At 39.7% G+C, this 16140-nt stretch overlaps 1 protein-coding gene across 10 annotated transcripts in view; it reads right to left on the minus strand.

The window, feature by feature from the left end:
* The window catches only part of ASIP (agouti signaling protein), a 118340-nt gene that overhangs the window by 20077 nt on the left and 82123 nt on the right, over positions 1-16140 (minus strand). For 2 of the 10 annotated variants that reach the window (XM_032604663.1, XM_032604657.1), the window contains exon 1: positions 1592-1785. The exons of 7 other annotated variants lie outside the window; for them this stretch is intronic. In XM_032604663.1, the coding sequence (XP_032460554.1) occupies positions 1592-1662 (71 nt within the window). In that variant the 5' untranslated portion in view covers positions 1663-1785. Of the gene's footprint in view, positions 1-1591; positions 1786-7006; positions 7194-16140 lie in introns of those variants that run through there. One more of the 10 variants, XM_032604667.1, reaches the window with a different exon arrangement.

Raw genomic sequence — 16140 nt, forward strand, 5'->3', positions numbered from 1 at the left:
CTATACTTCCCTTCAAAAGTCTGTTTAAGTCTTGCCTCCTCCAGGCCCATTGTTCTGGCCTATTTCTGGACTCTTGTCTTCTGCCAGACAAGAGGGGGCCCTCTAATTGGGGACTGCCTGGACTGTCATCTCTTAAGATTTCTATGGAAAGCCAGTCCCACCCTTCGTTGCTCCAGATCCCTCTACCTGTTGTTCCAGGCCACAGGGTCCAAGATCAACAGTGTCTCCAGTTAATGTTTTTCTTCAGACAACCTCTGTTGGCTAGTCTGAGTTCTTTAGGAAGACAGAGTGGGATAACTCACAAAATAGAATTTAAGCCACATTCTGCCTCAAAATATCTTCCCTGGGCTTCCCTGGTGGCACAGTGGTTGAGAGTCCGCCTGCCGATGTGGGGGACACGGGTTCATGCCCCGGTCCAGGAAGATCCCACATGCCGTGGAGAGGCTGGGCCCGTGAGCCATGGCCGCTGAGCCTGCACGTCCGGAGCCTGTGCTCCGCAACAGGAGAGGCCACAACAGTGAGAGGCCCGTGTACCACAAAACAAAACAAAACTAAACAAAAGAAAATCTTCCCTTAACTAGCCAGATTCCATAGCATGTCTTATGGGCTATAAGGATCAAGTGCAAATGCTCTCAGTCATGGTTAAGTTGGTAGCAATTAGTGTTACTGGATTAGTTTTCTATTTTCCTATCTAAGGGCAGACCTCTGAGGAGAGGAAAAGAAGGAGAAGTAAAGAAAGAAAGGTCCAGAGAGCTTTGGGGCACTGTGTTAGGAGGGCAGATTCTGCTGACAGTGGGCATGAGACCCCAAAAGAGAGAAAGAAACTGATGAAAAGGACCTGGAGAAGCCCCCGTCATAAATGTGGCTCACTTCTCAAGATTGGGTCTGAAGAAAGGCACTTCAGGGACTGAACATTCTGAGGGATCCTTTATTCAGCCTCATCTATGACATGTGGGGAAAACATTAGAAAGACAAGGCCAACTGAGCATGAGGAATTCACTAACTTCTGAAGTTGTTTTTTCTTGCTCTCTGTCTTTGGTTAACCGAGTTACCAAACTAGGGTAGCTTTGCACAGCAGTTCAGCCCGGATTCTGAACCTCTGGGACTGTTGCTTGCTCAACTGTAAATGTCTCTTAATTGATATCCTGTCTCCATTCTTGTCCTGTTCCAAAACAGTAGAGTGATTTTTTTTTGCGGGGGGAGGGGGAATTAAAATCACATATCACCCCCTGCTTAAAAACTTTAATAGTTTCCCATCGTTCTTGAAATAAGATCACGATTTCTTGTAAGGCCCTGTTGTTACTCTCTCTGACCTCATCTGATAGACTTTCCCTCTCAATCACTAGATTCTAGACATATTGTACTCCTTTCTGTTCCTAAAATATGCTCTTTTCTACCTTGCCCCTAATGCTCATTCCCTGGCCTTGAACTTGATTCTTTTAGTTCTTCCCATGGCTGGATCATTGGCAACCTCTGGATATTTGTACAAATATCACCTCCTCCATAAAAGCGTCCTTCCCCAGTATTTATCTATCCCATCATCCTATTTCTTTCATAGCTCTTATCACAATTAACAATTATCTGTGTTTACCTTTGTATTGGCTTTCCTTCTCTTGTAGAGTTCAAACTTCCTGAGGGCCGGGACCTTGCTATCATATTCATTTTGCTACTCCCACTACCCAGAGGTACCTGGCACAAAGCAAGGCACTCAGTAAATATTTGGTGAATGAATGAATGAATGAATAGAAAAGAAAACCAGCAACAGAAAATCCTCAGATTTGTTGGTCCCCTTGGGACAACAGGACAGGTGACAAGTCAGATTTGATGGTGACTTAATGTCTTTTCCTTGGCCTTTGTTCTGTCATACTGGGGCTTGGACAACCTTTAAATTTCATTAGCATCCCTTATCTGAGTGCTAGGATATGCTCAGGACTCTGGCTTTTCTTAATATATTTTATCTTGTATTTGATCGAGAAAGGTAAAAGATATAACCTAATTTGTGGGTAAAAGGGACTGGTAAGGGGGCCTGAGATGGGGCTATAAGAACCATAGGGCTTTAGAACTGGAAGAGAACTTATGGATCATCTTGTCCAGGAAACTTAAGCCTGGCCATGCATTAGATTCGTCAGGGGAATATTTTGCCCTTATGCTAACAGTACTTTGTTAAGATATCATTCACATACAGTAAAATGCACCAATTTTAAGTATCCAGCTTGATGAATTTTAAGTTTACAAACCTGTGTAACCACCACTCAGCTCAAGGTATAGAACATTTCTTCCACTCCTGAAAGTTCCCTTGTGCCTCTTTCCAGGCAATACCCATTTTTACCTGTCAGAGGTGACGTCTATTCTGACTCCTACCACCGTAGATCAATTTTGCTGGTTTCTGTACTCATATAAATGGACTCATACTGAATGAAATCATTTGCATCTGACTTCTTTTGCTCAACATGTTTTTGAGGTTTCACCCACTTTGTTGCATGCATAAGTAGTTTGTTCTTTTTTTAATAGCTGATTAGTATTACACTGTAAACATATGACATTTGTTCATCCCTTTTCTTGCAGAATTTTACCAAATATAAACCCCAAAGCCTGCCCTAGGCCCACTTAATCTGAATTTCCAGGGATGGAGCCTGGGAGACATACTTTCAATAAGCTTCCAGGCAATTGTGATATACAGCCATGTGTGAGAAACACTGATTTTGTCCATTCACTCTGGTTCTACAGAGAAGGAAACTGAGGCTCCAAGGAGGAAAGGGGTTTCCCAAGGAGACACTTGAATCAGTGAGTCAAGACTAGAATCTCTTCCACTGTGCTACTCTTTTCATTGTAAGACAACTCAAACTGCTAATTACTGACAAGGGCAGAGACATGAATCATAATAGCTTCTATTTATTGAGTACCTGCTATATGCCAGGCTCTGCTCTAGGCACATTATGTACATTTAATCCTTTTAACAATCTATATATCACAGTTGAGGAAACTGAAACCCAGAGCAGCCCAAGGGACAGAGGTAGTAAGTGACAGAGAGAGCAGTGAATCCCAAGTCTTCCAGACTCCAGAGCCACACAAGAAGGTTGGTACCTTTGCGTGAAGTAGAAAAAGGAGGAAAATTACAAACTTCTTGGTTTGGTGGTCTGCCATCCTGACCCAGTCCAGCTTGCTACAGTAGAAATAAAAACAAAACAGTATTTACCCCATTTCTCAAACCCTGGTTTTAGAATTCCTTCAGTTCTATACACTCAGTGTCTATCAGTGAGAGTTGTTGACTGTCAAGATTGACTAAAAATGTGCCAGCTAAAGGAAGGGTGATGTGTTTGCTTAATCACTAGCTCTTCCTCCTTTACTGTCCCTCGGGGTGGGGATTGCAAAGGCTGCCAGTGGGTCTGTCAGGGATGTTGTCCACATCTGGAAAGCAAGTTTCCCAAAGTGGAGAGGGCCTTGACTCTTTCATCAGAGTAAACCGACCCTAGCAATCAGAGACTGGAATGAGTCAGAGATACATCTGCTAGTTGAGATGCTGAATCTGGAGTCCTGAGAGTCTGGCACGCTCTGTTTTTTTTTTTTTAATTATTATTTATTTATTTATTTTTGGCTGCATTGGGTCTTCGTTGCTGCGCACGGGCTTTCTCTAGTTGTGGCGAGCGGGGGTTACTCTTCGTTGTGGTGCGCGGGCTTCTCATTGTGGTGGCTTCTCTTTTTGCGCGGCACAGGCTCTAGGCATGTGGGCTCAATAGTTGTGGCTCGCGGGCTCTAGAGCACAGGCTCAGTAGTTGTGGCACACAGGCTTAGTTGCTCCACAGCATGTGGGATCTTCCCGGACCAGGGATCGAACCTGTGTCCCCTGCATTGGCAGGCTGATTCTTAACCACTGTGCCACCAGGGAAGTCTGGCACACTCCGTTTTTTGATAATGAGGAAATCTGGGAAGTATAAGGGATGGCTGGCTGAGGAAAGTGGAGACCTCTCTTTTGTTGCTGGTAGGGTTGGGGGAAGTAGGATGGGAATGGATGGCAGGAAGAGAAGAAAGCTTGTGGATACTGACAAAGACTCTCTCCCTGACCAAACTTTAGTTAGGCTCCTCTGAGACCTCTTCTTAACTAGGCCTTGACTTTGGCCCTCCATTCTGTCTTTGGCTTGCATAGCTCAGGTTTAGCAAGAATGCTGTCAATTTAGTGAGAATCCTCCCACCCTTGATATCTGATCACTCGATATCTAATCAAGTTTCTCATCCCCCACCTCTGATGTATAAACCTGACTTTAGGGAGAATCCTGTTAGGTCAGTTTAGCAAGGATCGCCTTACCCTTGATGTCTCCTCTTAGTAATTTTCCATCCTCTGACCCTCTTACTCTAATCATTGGCTAAAAATTCCCAACTGTCTTTGTTGTATTCTGAGTTGAGCCTGATCTTCCTTTCCTATTGCAACATCCCTATCGCAATAGTCTTGAATAAAGTCTTCCTTACAATTTTAACAAACATCAGAATAACTTTTTTATACGATACCAAAACAATTTGATCTCTTGGGCTATATCTATACACAGAGACTGATTTGACTGTTGTGACTGGATTGACTAGTCTAATTCTTATGCCTAACAGATGACAAATTGAATAATATTCTAATGGGTGGTTTGGGTCTTATGTGGACAGCCTGCTTCAGGACTCTTCTTCTGAGACCAAGAACCATGTGATAGGCCCAGGCTCTGCCTAAGGGGTTCTGAGTTAGTATCCGAGAGAAGGCTTGATGCTGTGTTCTTCCTCAAGAAGCAAAAGGACACAAATCATTCAGGCAGCTGCATGTCAGTGTGAAATCTGTCTCCCTGTTCTACTGAAACAGGTGTCAAGAGTCCTGGCTTCCCAGATATGCCTTCCCAAAGTATATAAGGAATACAATGCTGGTAGGAGCTGCTAAAATGATGAACCTCCTGACATCATTCCCTTCGGACTGATTTAGTGCTTATCACTCAACAAAGACCTTAGTGCGGACTTTATTGATTTTGGTTTTACTCTCCAGAAATTACTTCTCTCTCTTTTCTTTTCCCCAGTCATCATGCTGTCTTATGGTTTTCTTAATTCCTTTTACTTGAGATGTATTCTGAACTTACTAAGAATGGCCTGAAGCTGGGTGGATGGTCTGCTACAGCTCTCAACAACTTTCCAGCAGAAGGAAGGGAAGAGGCTTTGATGTCAGAGAAATTTTCTGCAGAAAAGGATCAAGGCAGACCAAAGGAAATACAGCTGAGCAAATCTTAAAACGATGTATGAATTAGACAAACTTTGTGTTTAGACAAAGTAGAACAGGTTCTGAGACAGACACATGTGAAAGTGTTTTTTGGAATGGGTCAAGATCTCTTTTTTTTTTTGGCTGCGCTGGGTCTTCGTTGAGGCACGTAGGCTTCTCTAGTTGTGGCATGCGGGTTCCAGAGTGCGCGGGCTCAGTAGTTGTGGTGTGCAGGCTCTCTAGCTGCAGCACGCGTGGGCTTAGTTGCCCAGTGGCATGTGGGATCTTAGTTCCCCGACCAGGAATCGAACCTGCATCCTCTGCACTGGAAGGCGGATTCTTTTTTTTTTTTTTGAAGGCAGATTCTTAACCACTGGACCACAAGGGAAGTTCAGGGGTCAAGATCTCTTGATCCCACAAAGGTCCCCAAAATAGCCAAAGAAAACCCAAAGTGACTCCAATGTTGCATCTCTTAAGCCTCCTAGAGCCTCTCCAATGGAAATGGCAGAACAAATGTCCAGTGTTGCTGAAGCAAAACAAACAAATCCACAATTGAAAATATTAACCCGAGCTTTCCTCTAAGGGGCATTAAAATGTGCTGAAATGGGCATCCACTCTGAAAAACCAAACACTTAGAAAGGAAAAGGAAGATTTGCAATAAATGGAAGTTTGGTTGTCTGTTTTTTGCCCTAATAAATACGAAATGAACCAATTCTTCACATGCAGACTGATCCTAAATCCCAAATTCTACTCTATGAGAGTCATTAGAAATCTGATACTACAAGTGACTTTTATTTATTTATTTATTTATGCATTGGGTCTTCGTTGCTGCGCGAGGGCTTTCTCTAGTTGCGGTGCGCGGGGGCTACTCTTCATTGCGGTGCGCAGGCTTCGCATTGCGGTGGCTTCTTATGCTGCGGAGCACAGGCTCTAGGTGCACAGGCTTCAGTAGTTGTGGCGCGTGGGTTTAGTTGGTCCACAGCATGTGGGATCTTCCCAGACCAGGGCTTGGATCCGTGTCCCCTGCATTGGCTGGTGATTCTTAACCACTGCGCCACCAGCGAAGTCCCTACAAGTGACTTTCTGAAGACATTTAAAGAAGTGCTAAAATATGATTCTGGAGTCAGGGCTGAGATTTTTAAAGTACCTCTTTCTATGGATTTTTTTTCTTTTACTGCTAGAAAATGGAAAAAGCAGGGTAAAGAGAAATAAGAAGCTACTAATTAGTGAAAGGTAGATTGCTTTCTTTATGCTAAACTCCTAACTACTCTGACCCACAAAAGTGAAACAAATAAATCTGTTTAGCTTTCCTGAAAATGAAGAAATGAGGGATGACCAACAAGTTCTTTAAACTTTCCAAAGTCGCAGTAGCTTCACTCACTCTGAAAGTAAATTTAAGCTGCCAGCTAGACTCACATGCTTCCCCTCAAAAAATGGAGGCCAAAGGAACTTTCTCACCTTGCAACAGAGGAGGCTTGCGACTCGCTTGTCTGTAATTTCAAGGACAAGAATAAGAAAACAAACAACCATACTACAAAAATTATTTTAAACTTCACTCCATCTCATTGGCAGGAAGATTCTCACTGACCCACAATGAAAAGAAGAAATGTTTCATCATCAGAAAAGTAGTAGTAAACAGAGCAGGTTTTACAAAAGAAGTGAAAGTAAAGGGTAGCATTTATTTTACGTAGGGGATCTCTAGCAACCCAGGTTATTTGAAGAACCCAGAGGAGGAGCCAGGATTTCTGTAGGCAGCAGAAGAAAAGAAAAAAATTTTCTCCTACTTACAGTGCCCTTTATCAGTCTCTCTAAGGGAAGCCAGAGCTGAGCATCTTCCCTGTCCTTACACAGCAGAGGCAAGATGTGTTGCTGTGAGATTTTTAAAAGACCCGGGAAGTCCCAGCAGCCGACTTTCCCATCTCATCTCTTTGCTTTCAGCCAAGCAAAGACTGTCTTCATACTCATTCTGGTGGCCACAAGCCTTGTGGTCTAGTCTCCCTATTTTTCTCCCCAGTCTTTGGAATTAGAATTGGTGTTGACACTGAGGTTGCAAGGGCTTGGAAAGGAAGTGGCTGCACTGAGGATACTCATGCACAGGATTTAATGAGACTTTAGTTCAGAATGGATCCCAGGAGAGAGAATGAAACTTTGCCCTAATGAGTTAACCTGGAAAAACAAATCCTGCCAAAGAAGGGCTTAATTCAGCTTCTTTCAGAAATTCTGGGTGGACTAAGGAGTACTCGGTGGAGAAGCTAAACTCTAGGTGGGTAGATTGCTGAGGCTCAGCCTGCCTTATTAGTAAAATCTCTCTGGGAACTTTCAATATTGGTCTCATGATTTTCAAATTTCTACGTAAATTTTCAACAGTTGAAGGGCTGCCCTTCTGCTGACACGGTAAGTTATTAGGCTGTGGTGCTCCTCTTCTCACTCACTTGGGTTTTATTTGAATAAAGTAGAATTTACAAGGTCACAATTTATGACCCCTGGGTGATGTGAAGCTTTGAGACTCTTTAGAGGGGAGCAGCTTAATACAGGGCTATGCAGCAAGCATTGTTTGTTTTAGTGGGGATGGTGGTGGAAGAATGTGATAGGTAGTGGCATGGTCCTACATTGATTTATCCTAATTTCTAGGGACCAACTTATTTCTGGTGGTTTATGGAGACAGGGGCAATTGGAAAGAGAAGTGAATAAGAAGTCAGAAGATCTGGATTCCTGTTCAGGTTTTTTTACTTTCTTTCTGTGATCCTGGCAAGTTACATGAACTGTCTGAACCCACTATCTCACCTGCCTACCATCCTGGGCTGAAAAGAAGATCAAATGAAATCACGTAGACACCTTGAAAACCGTGAAGCACTCCACAAATGTGAATGTTTTCTAAATTTTAATTCATTGTATGACCCACCAAGTAAGCTCTTCAGATAAATCAAGAGTTTGAATATGGAATGGGGAGGAGGCAACATCCTGAATCTGATGGATTTTAGGTGACGGGAATAGAAGGCTATGAAAGATAGAACTAAGTGGGAAAAAAAGAAGAAAAAGGAGGGAAAGAAAGTAGAAAAGACATAAAATTCCTGAGAAAGACTTGGCTCTGATGCTGATTGGGCTTTATGACTCTAAAATATAATCCTATTCAAGTATGGAGCAATGGAATATAAATAAGTAATGAACATTATTATTTCCTTAAAAGTAATTAGCCAAAAGGACAAATACAGGTTGTCCAGCAGGCAAAATCATGAGCCTTTGGGGATAAATCAGGAGGTAAAACAGATTGTATGAGAATGGCAGGATGTGGGAAAGGATGGTGGTGAGGGTGAAAAGTGCTCTGAAGTCCAGGGACTTGGCTCCTGCCACTGACTCGCAGTAGGCCCTTGGACAAATTACTATCTGGTTGGTTCCCTAATCTATACAGACTGACCTCAAATCCTAAATGAGAGAATTAGACTAAGTGATCTACTAAAAAAAATTCCGTCTTTGTTACTTTTATGTGACTTTGGACAAGTCACATAAACTGTGATAGTCACCCATGTGCTCACCACAGATGTTAATGTTGTCCCCATATTTGCTTCAAAGTTTTAAACAAAGAAATAGAATGCTATAAATATAGCTCTCCATTCATTTCTCCTCCTTCTCCCAGAGGTAAACACTATCCTGAGTTGGTGAGTACCACTCCCATGAATATTTTTATACTTCTAGGTATATGATTTCGTAAAAAAAACCATAGAAATGTTTTGAGGGTTTTAAACATTTACATAAATTGTTACATACCATATGTTTCCTGCTACAGCTTGATTTTCAGCAATATCATACTACTGAGAAGTAGTATAGCCTGGTGGTCAAGCTCTAAGATTCCAGGGCAGATAGCCTGGGCTCATATCCTATCTCTACCATTACTAGCTGTGTGATCTTGGGTAAATTGCTCAACGTCTCTGAACCTCAGTTTCCCCATATGTAAAGTAGGGATAGTAACATAGAGCTTCTGTGAGAAGTAAATAAGTTAAAATACGTAAAGCCCATAGAATAATGCCTGCACATAATAACCACTATGTGTTTGCTACTATTATTTGAGATTTATCTATGTGGATACTTAAAGATTTAGTTTGAGATTTATCTATGTAGATAATTATATCTTTAGAAGGATAGATAATTAACTACTATACTACAGTTTTCACTCTAAAATAGTATTTCCTATAGAGGGATTAGGTAGGTCAGGGGCCATCCTGGATTATAATCTCCTTGTGCACATGTGTGAGCGTTTCTCAAGGGGACCTAGATCTCATTTAGGTCTGATCCAGCTCAAATGAGACCCTGTTATGATCTAATAGGATCAGACTCATTTCTATCTTTTTAGACCTCCTAGATATGGTCATTTATCAATTAATTATCCATCATTTACTTATTTTAGCTGAAAACCAAGAGAAGAATAAATAGCTAATTTCCTTAGTACTGTTCTGTTTATGTTTGAATTGTCAAGGTTAATTATTTGCTTTAATTATATTTTATGATATCGTGTCTTCATCAAGTCCATGAATGCTCATAGGTAAGTAAAAGTCTGCTCATATTCCCATGGAGCATTTGATTTGCTTGTCAGAGACTTAATCAGTATTTCCTTGAACTAACCTTTGTAATCAAAGCGTAATGATGACTCCTCACAATAAATTATAAAGAGAACACCATAAATGGAAACTCACATTTTTCTAGTTATTCAATCATTCTGAGAACAAAAATATTTATAACATACATTACCATATGTGTATTAAGAAGCTTTTCACCATCAAATGAATAAACATTTAAGTTCATTTGGAAATACTGTATTATGACTCTTGATTCTGACTTCAGGCTATAAACATTTTTTTCAAGAGGAATGTTGAACATTCTATTTTCTCTCTGCACCATTCCAACTCTTCAAAGGCAGTGGGGTATGTTGAAAGAAAAGAGCATATGCCAGAAACCTGGGTTTGAACTCAAGCTCTGCCATTTATTACCTAGTTGTGTAATTTTGGACTAGTTATTAAATCTCTCTGCATCCCTCATCTGAAAATGGGATATCTCATAGTGGTATTGTGAGAAATTCATTCATTTAACAAATACTTATTAAGTATCTATAAACAGCTCCAAGCACAGTGCCAGACACATAATACCTGCTTAATAAACACTAGTTTCCTTCTTTCTCAAAGTTTGGCGAGGTCTTATAAATATCTTCTAATGCATGCCAAGTGTAGATAATTAAGCTCTCTTTCCAAGAAAATTGACATTTCTGTTAGTTTTGAAGACCCTCATGGTTTTCCCACATTGGGTAGAGTTGAGTTGGGCATCTCTCAAGAGTCCATTGGCTGGTTTTCACAAAAGGGCTATAATATAGGTGACCAGATGACTTCTAATAAGTGTGCGATTTGGGAAGTTCTCCAAGGTCAAGGGGCATGTCACAGGGTTGACATGATCTGATGAGAAGATGCTTGTGAACTCTCTCTAAAAACTCTGAAATGCTGACCTAGTACATGGTATTTCCAGGAAAGATTCTGACTAGGTCACTGGGCTGCCTCATTCAGGTTGCAGTTCCCTGTGTGGGGTGAGCTGGGCATGGACCATGTGGCCTGCCTGGGGTGGTGATGTCGCCCTTTCTGCACCATATCTGGAACTTATTGGAATAGTTTTTCTGGGGCAGAACTGCCTCTGAGGGCCATCCTCATCTCTGCTGATTGGAAGGAAGTGGCTTTGAGAGGTGAGGCCTGAACCATCCTTTCAGAGACAAGAGCCTAGCTCCCTCTGGTGCTATTTAAGAGGCCCCAAACACTTCTATCCAAAAATATCTTCCTCAATGAAATTTTACTTCTATCTGGAATTAGCACCACTCTTTAAGGGTCTTCCAGACACTGTAAAATTATTACCTTGAATTTCAGCTGAATAATGCCCTTGCTTGCTTTTATGCCTTGCTTTCATACATCAGTATGAATCTCTAAACAATGAACAGTTTAACTTAGCCTGTTTTTGAACTTTATCTAAATGGAGTCCCATAACTTTATCTTATGGGACTTGTTTCTTTTGTTTTACCTGTTGATGTGTGAATTTGTGGTTTAGTTACTTTTACTGCTGTATGGTATTCAATTGTGTGAATATCCCACAATTTATTTATCCATATTTTACTAGGATGATCATGTGAGTTGCTCCCAGTGTGGGCCATTAATAACAGTCCTGCTCTGTATATTTTTTTTTTTTTTCTTTTTTGCTCTGAATATTCTCCTGGGCATACATACATTGGTTACTCCATATACTTACTTAGGAATGGAATTGATGGTTTTAAAGTTATATGCATGTTCAACTTAATTAGGTAGTGCCAAACTGTTTTCCACCTTCATTTTACCAGTTTAACACTTCTGTCAGGAGTAGATATGAATTGTTCTTGCCCCATTATGTCACCAATATTTGTTTACTTTTTGACCTTAAAAAATTTTGCCCATCTTATATAAAACAGTATTTCATTATGGTGTTAACTTGCATTTTCTTGATTACCAAGAGATTGAGCATTCCCTTCATATTTTTATGGGCATTTGAATTTTCTTTTTTGTGAAATTCCAGTTCATGTCTTCTCCCCATTTTCCCATTGTCTTTTTCTTATTGATTCATAAATATCTTGTGTACTAATCCTTTGTTGGTTATATGTATTGCAAATATTTTCTCCCAGTTTGTGGCTTGCCCTTGTACTCTTTTTATGGTATTTTGGATGAATCAAAATTCTTAATTTTAATGTAGTCAAATTTATTTTTCTTTCTGTATGTTTAAGAAATATTTTCCTATCCCATGGTCATAAAGATATTTTTCTATATTGTTTTCTAAAAGTTTTATAGGTTTACCTTTCACATTAAAATCTCTTTAACTTTTGATAGTGTATAATTTCAAACATATATAAAATAGAGAAAATAGCATATTAAACCCCTTTATTCCCTTTACCCAGCATCAAAAATGTTCAAATCAGGGAGTTCCCTGGTGGTCCAGTGGCTAAGACTCCATGCTCCCAATGCAGGGGGCCCAGGCTCAATCCCTAGTCAAGGAATTATATCCTGCATACGGCAACTAAGAGCCTGCATGCTGTAACTAAGATTCCCACATGCCATAACAAAACATACCGCATGCTGCAACAAAAGATTCTACATGCCGCAACTAAAGATCCCGCATACTGCAACTAAAAAAAAAGATCCCGCATGCCGCAACTAAGACACAGTGCAGCCAAATAAATAAATATTAAATTAAAAAGTTCATATCCGGGCCAATCTTGTTTTATCTATACTCCCATACTATGTCCACTAGAACATAATATTTCACCCATTAATATTGTAGAATATATTTCTAAACTATAAGAATTACTTTAAAACGTTAACTATGATACTAATATCATACCTAAAATATTAAAAATTTCATAGTATCATCAAATATCTATTGAGTTCCTCATATTTAAATCTTTAGTAAACCTAGAATTCATTTTTGTATATGGCATAAAGTAGAAATTCAGTATAATTTTTTCCTATACATAACAACTGTCCCAGAACAATTTATTAAAAAGCTTATCTTTTTCCTTCCTTTCTGTAATGCTACCTCTGTCATAAATAAAGTTTCCACATATGCTTGAGTTTGTTTCTGGGATTTCTTTCCTGTTTCATTGGTATATTTGTTTTAAGATACTGTCTTAATTATTATAGCGTTATAAATCTTGATACTTGGTAGGAGAAGTCCTTTGACTTTTTCTTTATCAGGAATGTCTTGGCTATTCCTGGTCCTTTGCTCTTCCATATAAAAATTATAGAAACATCTTGTCAACTTTTACACACAGAAAAACTGTTAGGATTTTTATCAAAATTGCATTAAATGTATGTCAATATGAGGAGATGTCACCTTTACAGTATCTTTTTATGTGAACCTATCTCTCCATTTATTTAGGTATTCTTCATTGTATTTCAATACAGTTTTAAAATTTTCTCCATAGGGCTTCCACAACTTTTGTTAGATTTATTCCTAGGTATTTTTAATTTTTGTTATGATTATAAATGGTCTCTATATAAATTTTATTTACTAATTGTTGCAACTGACTTTATAACATGATTTTTACCCATAACTCTTGCTAAATTCTTTTAATTCTAATAATTCACCTAGAGATTCTTCTGGATTTTCTGCAGAGTTGAACATATACCCACAAATAAACACCATTTACTCCCTCCCTTTCCAATCCTTATACTTTTTTTTTTTTAACATCTTTATTGGAGTATAATTGCTTTACGTTGTTGTGTTAGTTGCTGCTGTATAACAAAGTGAATCAGCTATACGTATACATATATCCCCATATCTCCTCCCTCTTGCATCTCCCTCCCACCCTCCCTACCCACCCCTCTAGGTAGTAACAAAGCACGAGCTGATCTCCTTGTGCTATGCAGGTGTTTCCCACTAGCTATCAGTTTTACATTTGGTAGTGTATATATGTCAATGCCACTCTCTCACTTCGTCTCAGCTTACCCTTCCCCCTCCCCATGTCCTCCAGTCCATTCTCTACCTCTGCGTCTTTCCAATCTGTATACTTTTTATTTCTTATTCTTACATTATTGTATTGGCTAGGGTCTTCAGTATAATGTTGAATAAGATGAAGCATTCTTGCTAATCTTTCAACAAAGGGGATACTTTAACATTTCACAATTACTTGTAGTAACAGAGATGCCCTTCATTAATGAGGTTCCTTTCTGTTGCCTTTTATTTTATTTTTTTGGCTGTGCAGTGCGGCATGCGGGATCTTATTTCTGGGATCAGGGATAAAACCCACACCCCATGCAGTGGAAGCACAGGGTCTTAACCACTGGATAGCCAGGGAAGACCCATGCCTTTTTTATTTTTAAAAAATTTTATTTATTTATTTTTGGCCGTGTTGGGTCTTCGTTTCTGTGCAAGGGCTTTCTCTAGCTGCAGCAAGTGGGGGCCACTCTTCATCGCGGTGTGCAGGCCTCTCACTGTTGCGGCCTCTCTTGTTGTGGAGCACAGGCTCCAGATGCACAGGCTCAGTAGTTGTGGCTCACGGGCTTAGTTGCTCCACGGCATGTGGGATCTTCCCAGACCAGGACTCGAACCCGTGTCCCCTGCATTGGCAGGCAGACTCTCAACCACTGCGCCACCAGGGAAGCCCCTTTATTTTATTTTATTTTAAATGATTTATTATTTATTTATTTATGGCTATGTCGGGTCTTAGTTGCGGCATGGGGGATCTTCGCTGAGGCATGCGGGATCTTTTGTTGTGGCACGCAGGCTTCTCTCTAGCTGTGGCGTGGGGGTTTTCTCTTCTGTAGTTGTGGCACGTGGGCTCCAGGGCGTGTGGGCTCTGTAGTTGTGGTGTGCAGGTTCCAGAGCACGTGGGCTCTGTAGTTTGGGAATGCGGGCTCTCTTGAGGCGCGCAAGCTTAGCAGTTGTGGCACGCGGGCTTAATTGCCCTGTGGCATGTGGGATCTTAGTTCCCTGTCCAGGGATCAAACCCGTGTCCTCTGCATTGTAAGGCGGATTCTTTACCACTGGACCACCAAGGAATTCCCATGCCTTTTTTATTTTTGAATCATGAACAGATCTTGGATTTTCCTCATCAATTGGTACAATCGTATTGTTTTTCTCCTTTAATCTGTTAATGTGGTGAATTAAATTAATTTATTTTTCATTATTAAATCAACTTTGCATTCCTAGTATAAATCCAACTTGGTCATACAGTACTGTTTTTTCCTGTCTTGTTTTCTTTCACTATGTTTGTTTGGTTTTGGTATCAAAGTTATCTACCTTCATAAGATGAAATGGGAAGTGTCCCTCCTTAAAAATTAAAAAAAAATATTCTGGAAACTTTGTGTAAGATTGTCTATTCTTTGAAATTTTGGTAGACCTTACTTTCCAGGCTTATCAGAGTGCATGATACAGATTATGGTAAGATTTTAAAATTATGGTCCAATTTCTTTAATGGTCATGGGACAATTCAGATTTTCTATTTCTTCACCAATCAGTTGGAATTTATCTATTTCATATGTTTTCAAATTTGCTGCCTAAATTGTTTATACTATTGTTTGTATCTATTTAATCTCTTCACCACCTATCATATCACCTTTTATCATTTGTAATATTGTTTATTTTTACATTTTCTCTTGTTTACTTAATTAATTTTACCAGTGGTATTTCCAAACCACCAAATTTTGGCTTTGTTATCTTCTTCAGTGGATGTTTGCTTTCTTTTTCATTAATTTCTGATTTTTATTTTCTTTTGCCTTCTTTGAGTTTATTCTTCTATTTTTCCTTTAACATCATATACTGGATGCTTAATTCTTTAACACTTTCTTCCCTTTTTTCCTTTAAGGCTATGAATTTCCCACTAAACAGTGCTTGGTTGCATCTCAACCATTTAGATACATAGTAGCTTTACTACTGTTCAGTTATAAGTATTTTCTCGTTTCCATTATAATTTTTCTTTTAGACTGTGAGTTTAGAAATTAAGTTTTAAAGTTTATAAATATGTGAGATTTTTCAGCTTTTTTTATTATTGGTTTCTTTTTAAAATTTTATTTATTTATTTTTTTGCTGCATTGGGTCTTCTTTTTTTTTTTAACATCTTTATTGGAGTATAATTATTTTACAATGTTGTGATAGTTTCTGCTGCATAAAAAAGTGAATCAACTATATGTATACATATATCCCCCTATTCCCTCCCTCTTGTGTCTCCCTCCCACTCTCCCTATCCCACCCCTTTAGGTGGTCACAAAGCACTGAGCAGATCTCCCTGTGCTATGCAGCTGCTTCCCACTAGCTATATATTTTACATTTGGTAGTGTATATATGTCAATGCTACTCTCTCACTTTGTCCCAGCTTATCCTTCCCCCTCCCCGTGTCCTCAAGTCCATTCTCTATGTCTGCGTCCTTTTTT

Source organism: Phocoena sinus, chromosome 15, assembly GCF_008692025.1.
Source record: "Phocoena sinus isolate mPhoSin1 chromosome 15, mPhoSin1.pri, whole genome shotgun sequence".
NCBI classification, from domain to species: Eukaryota; Metazoa; Chordata; class Mammalia; order Artiodactyla; family Phocoenidae; genus Phocoena; species Phocoena sinus.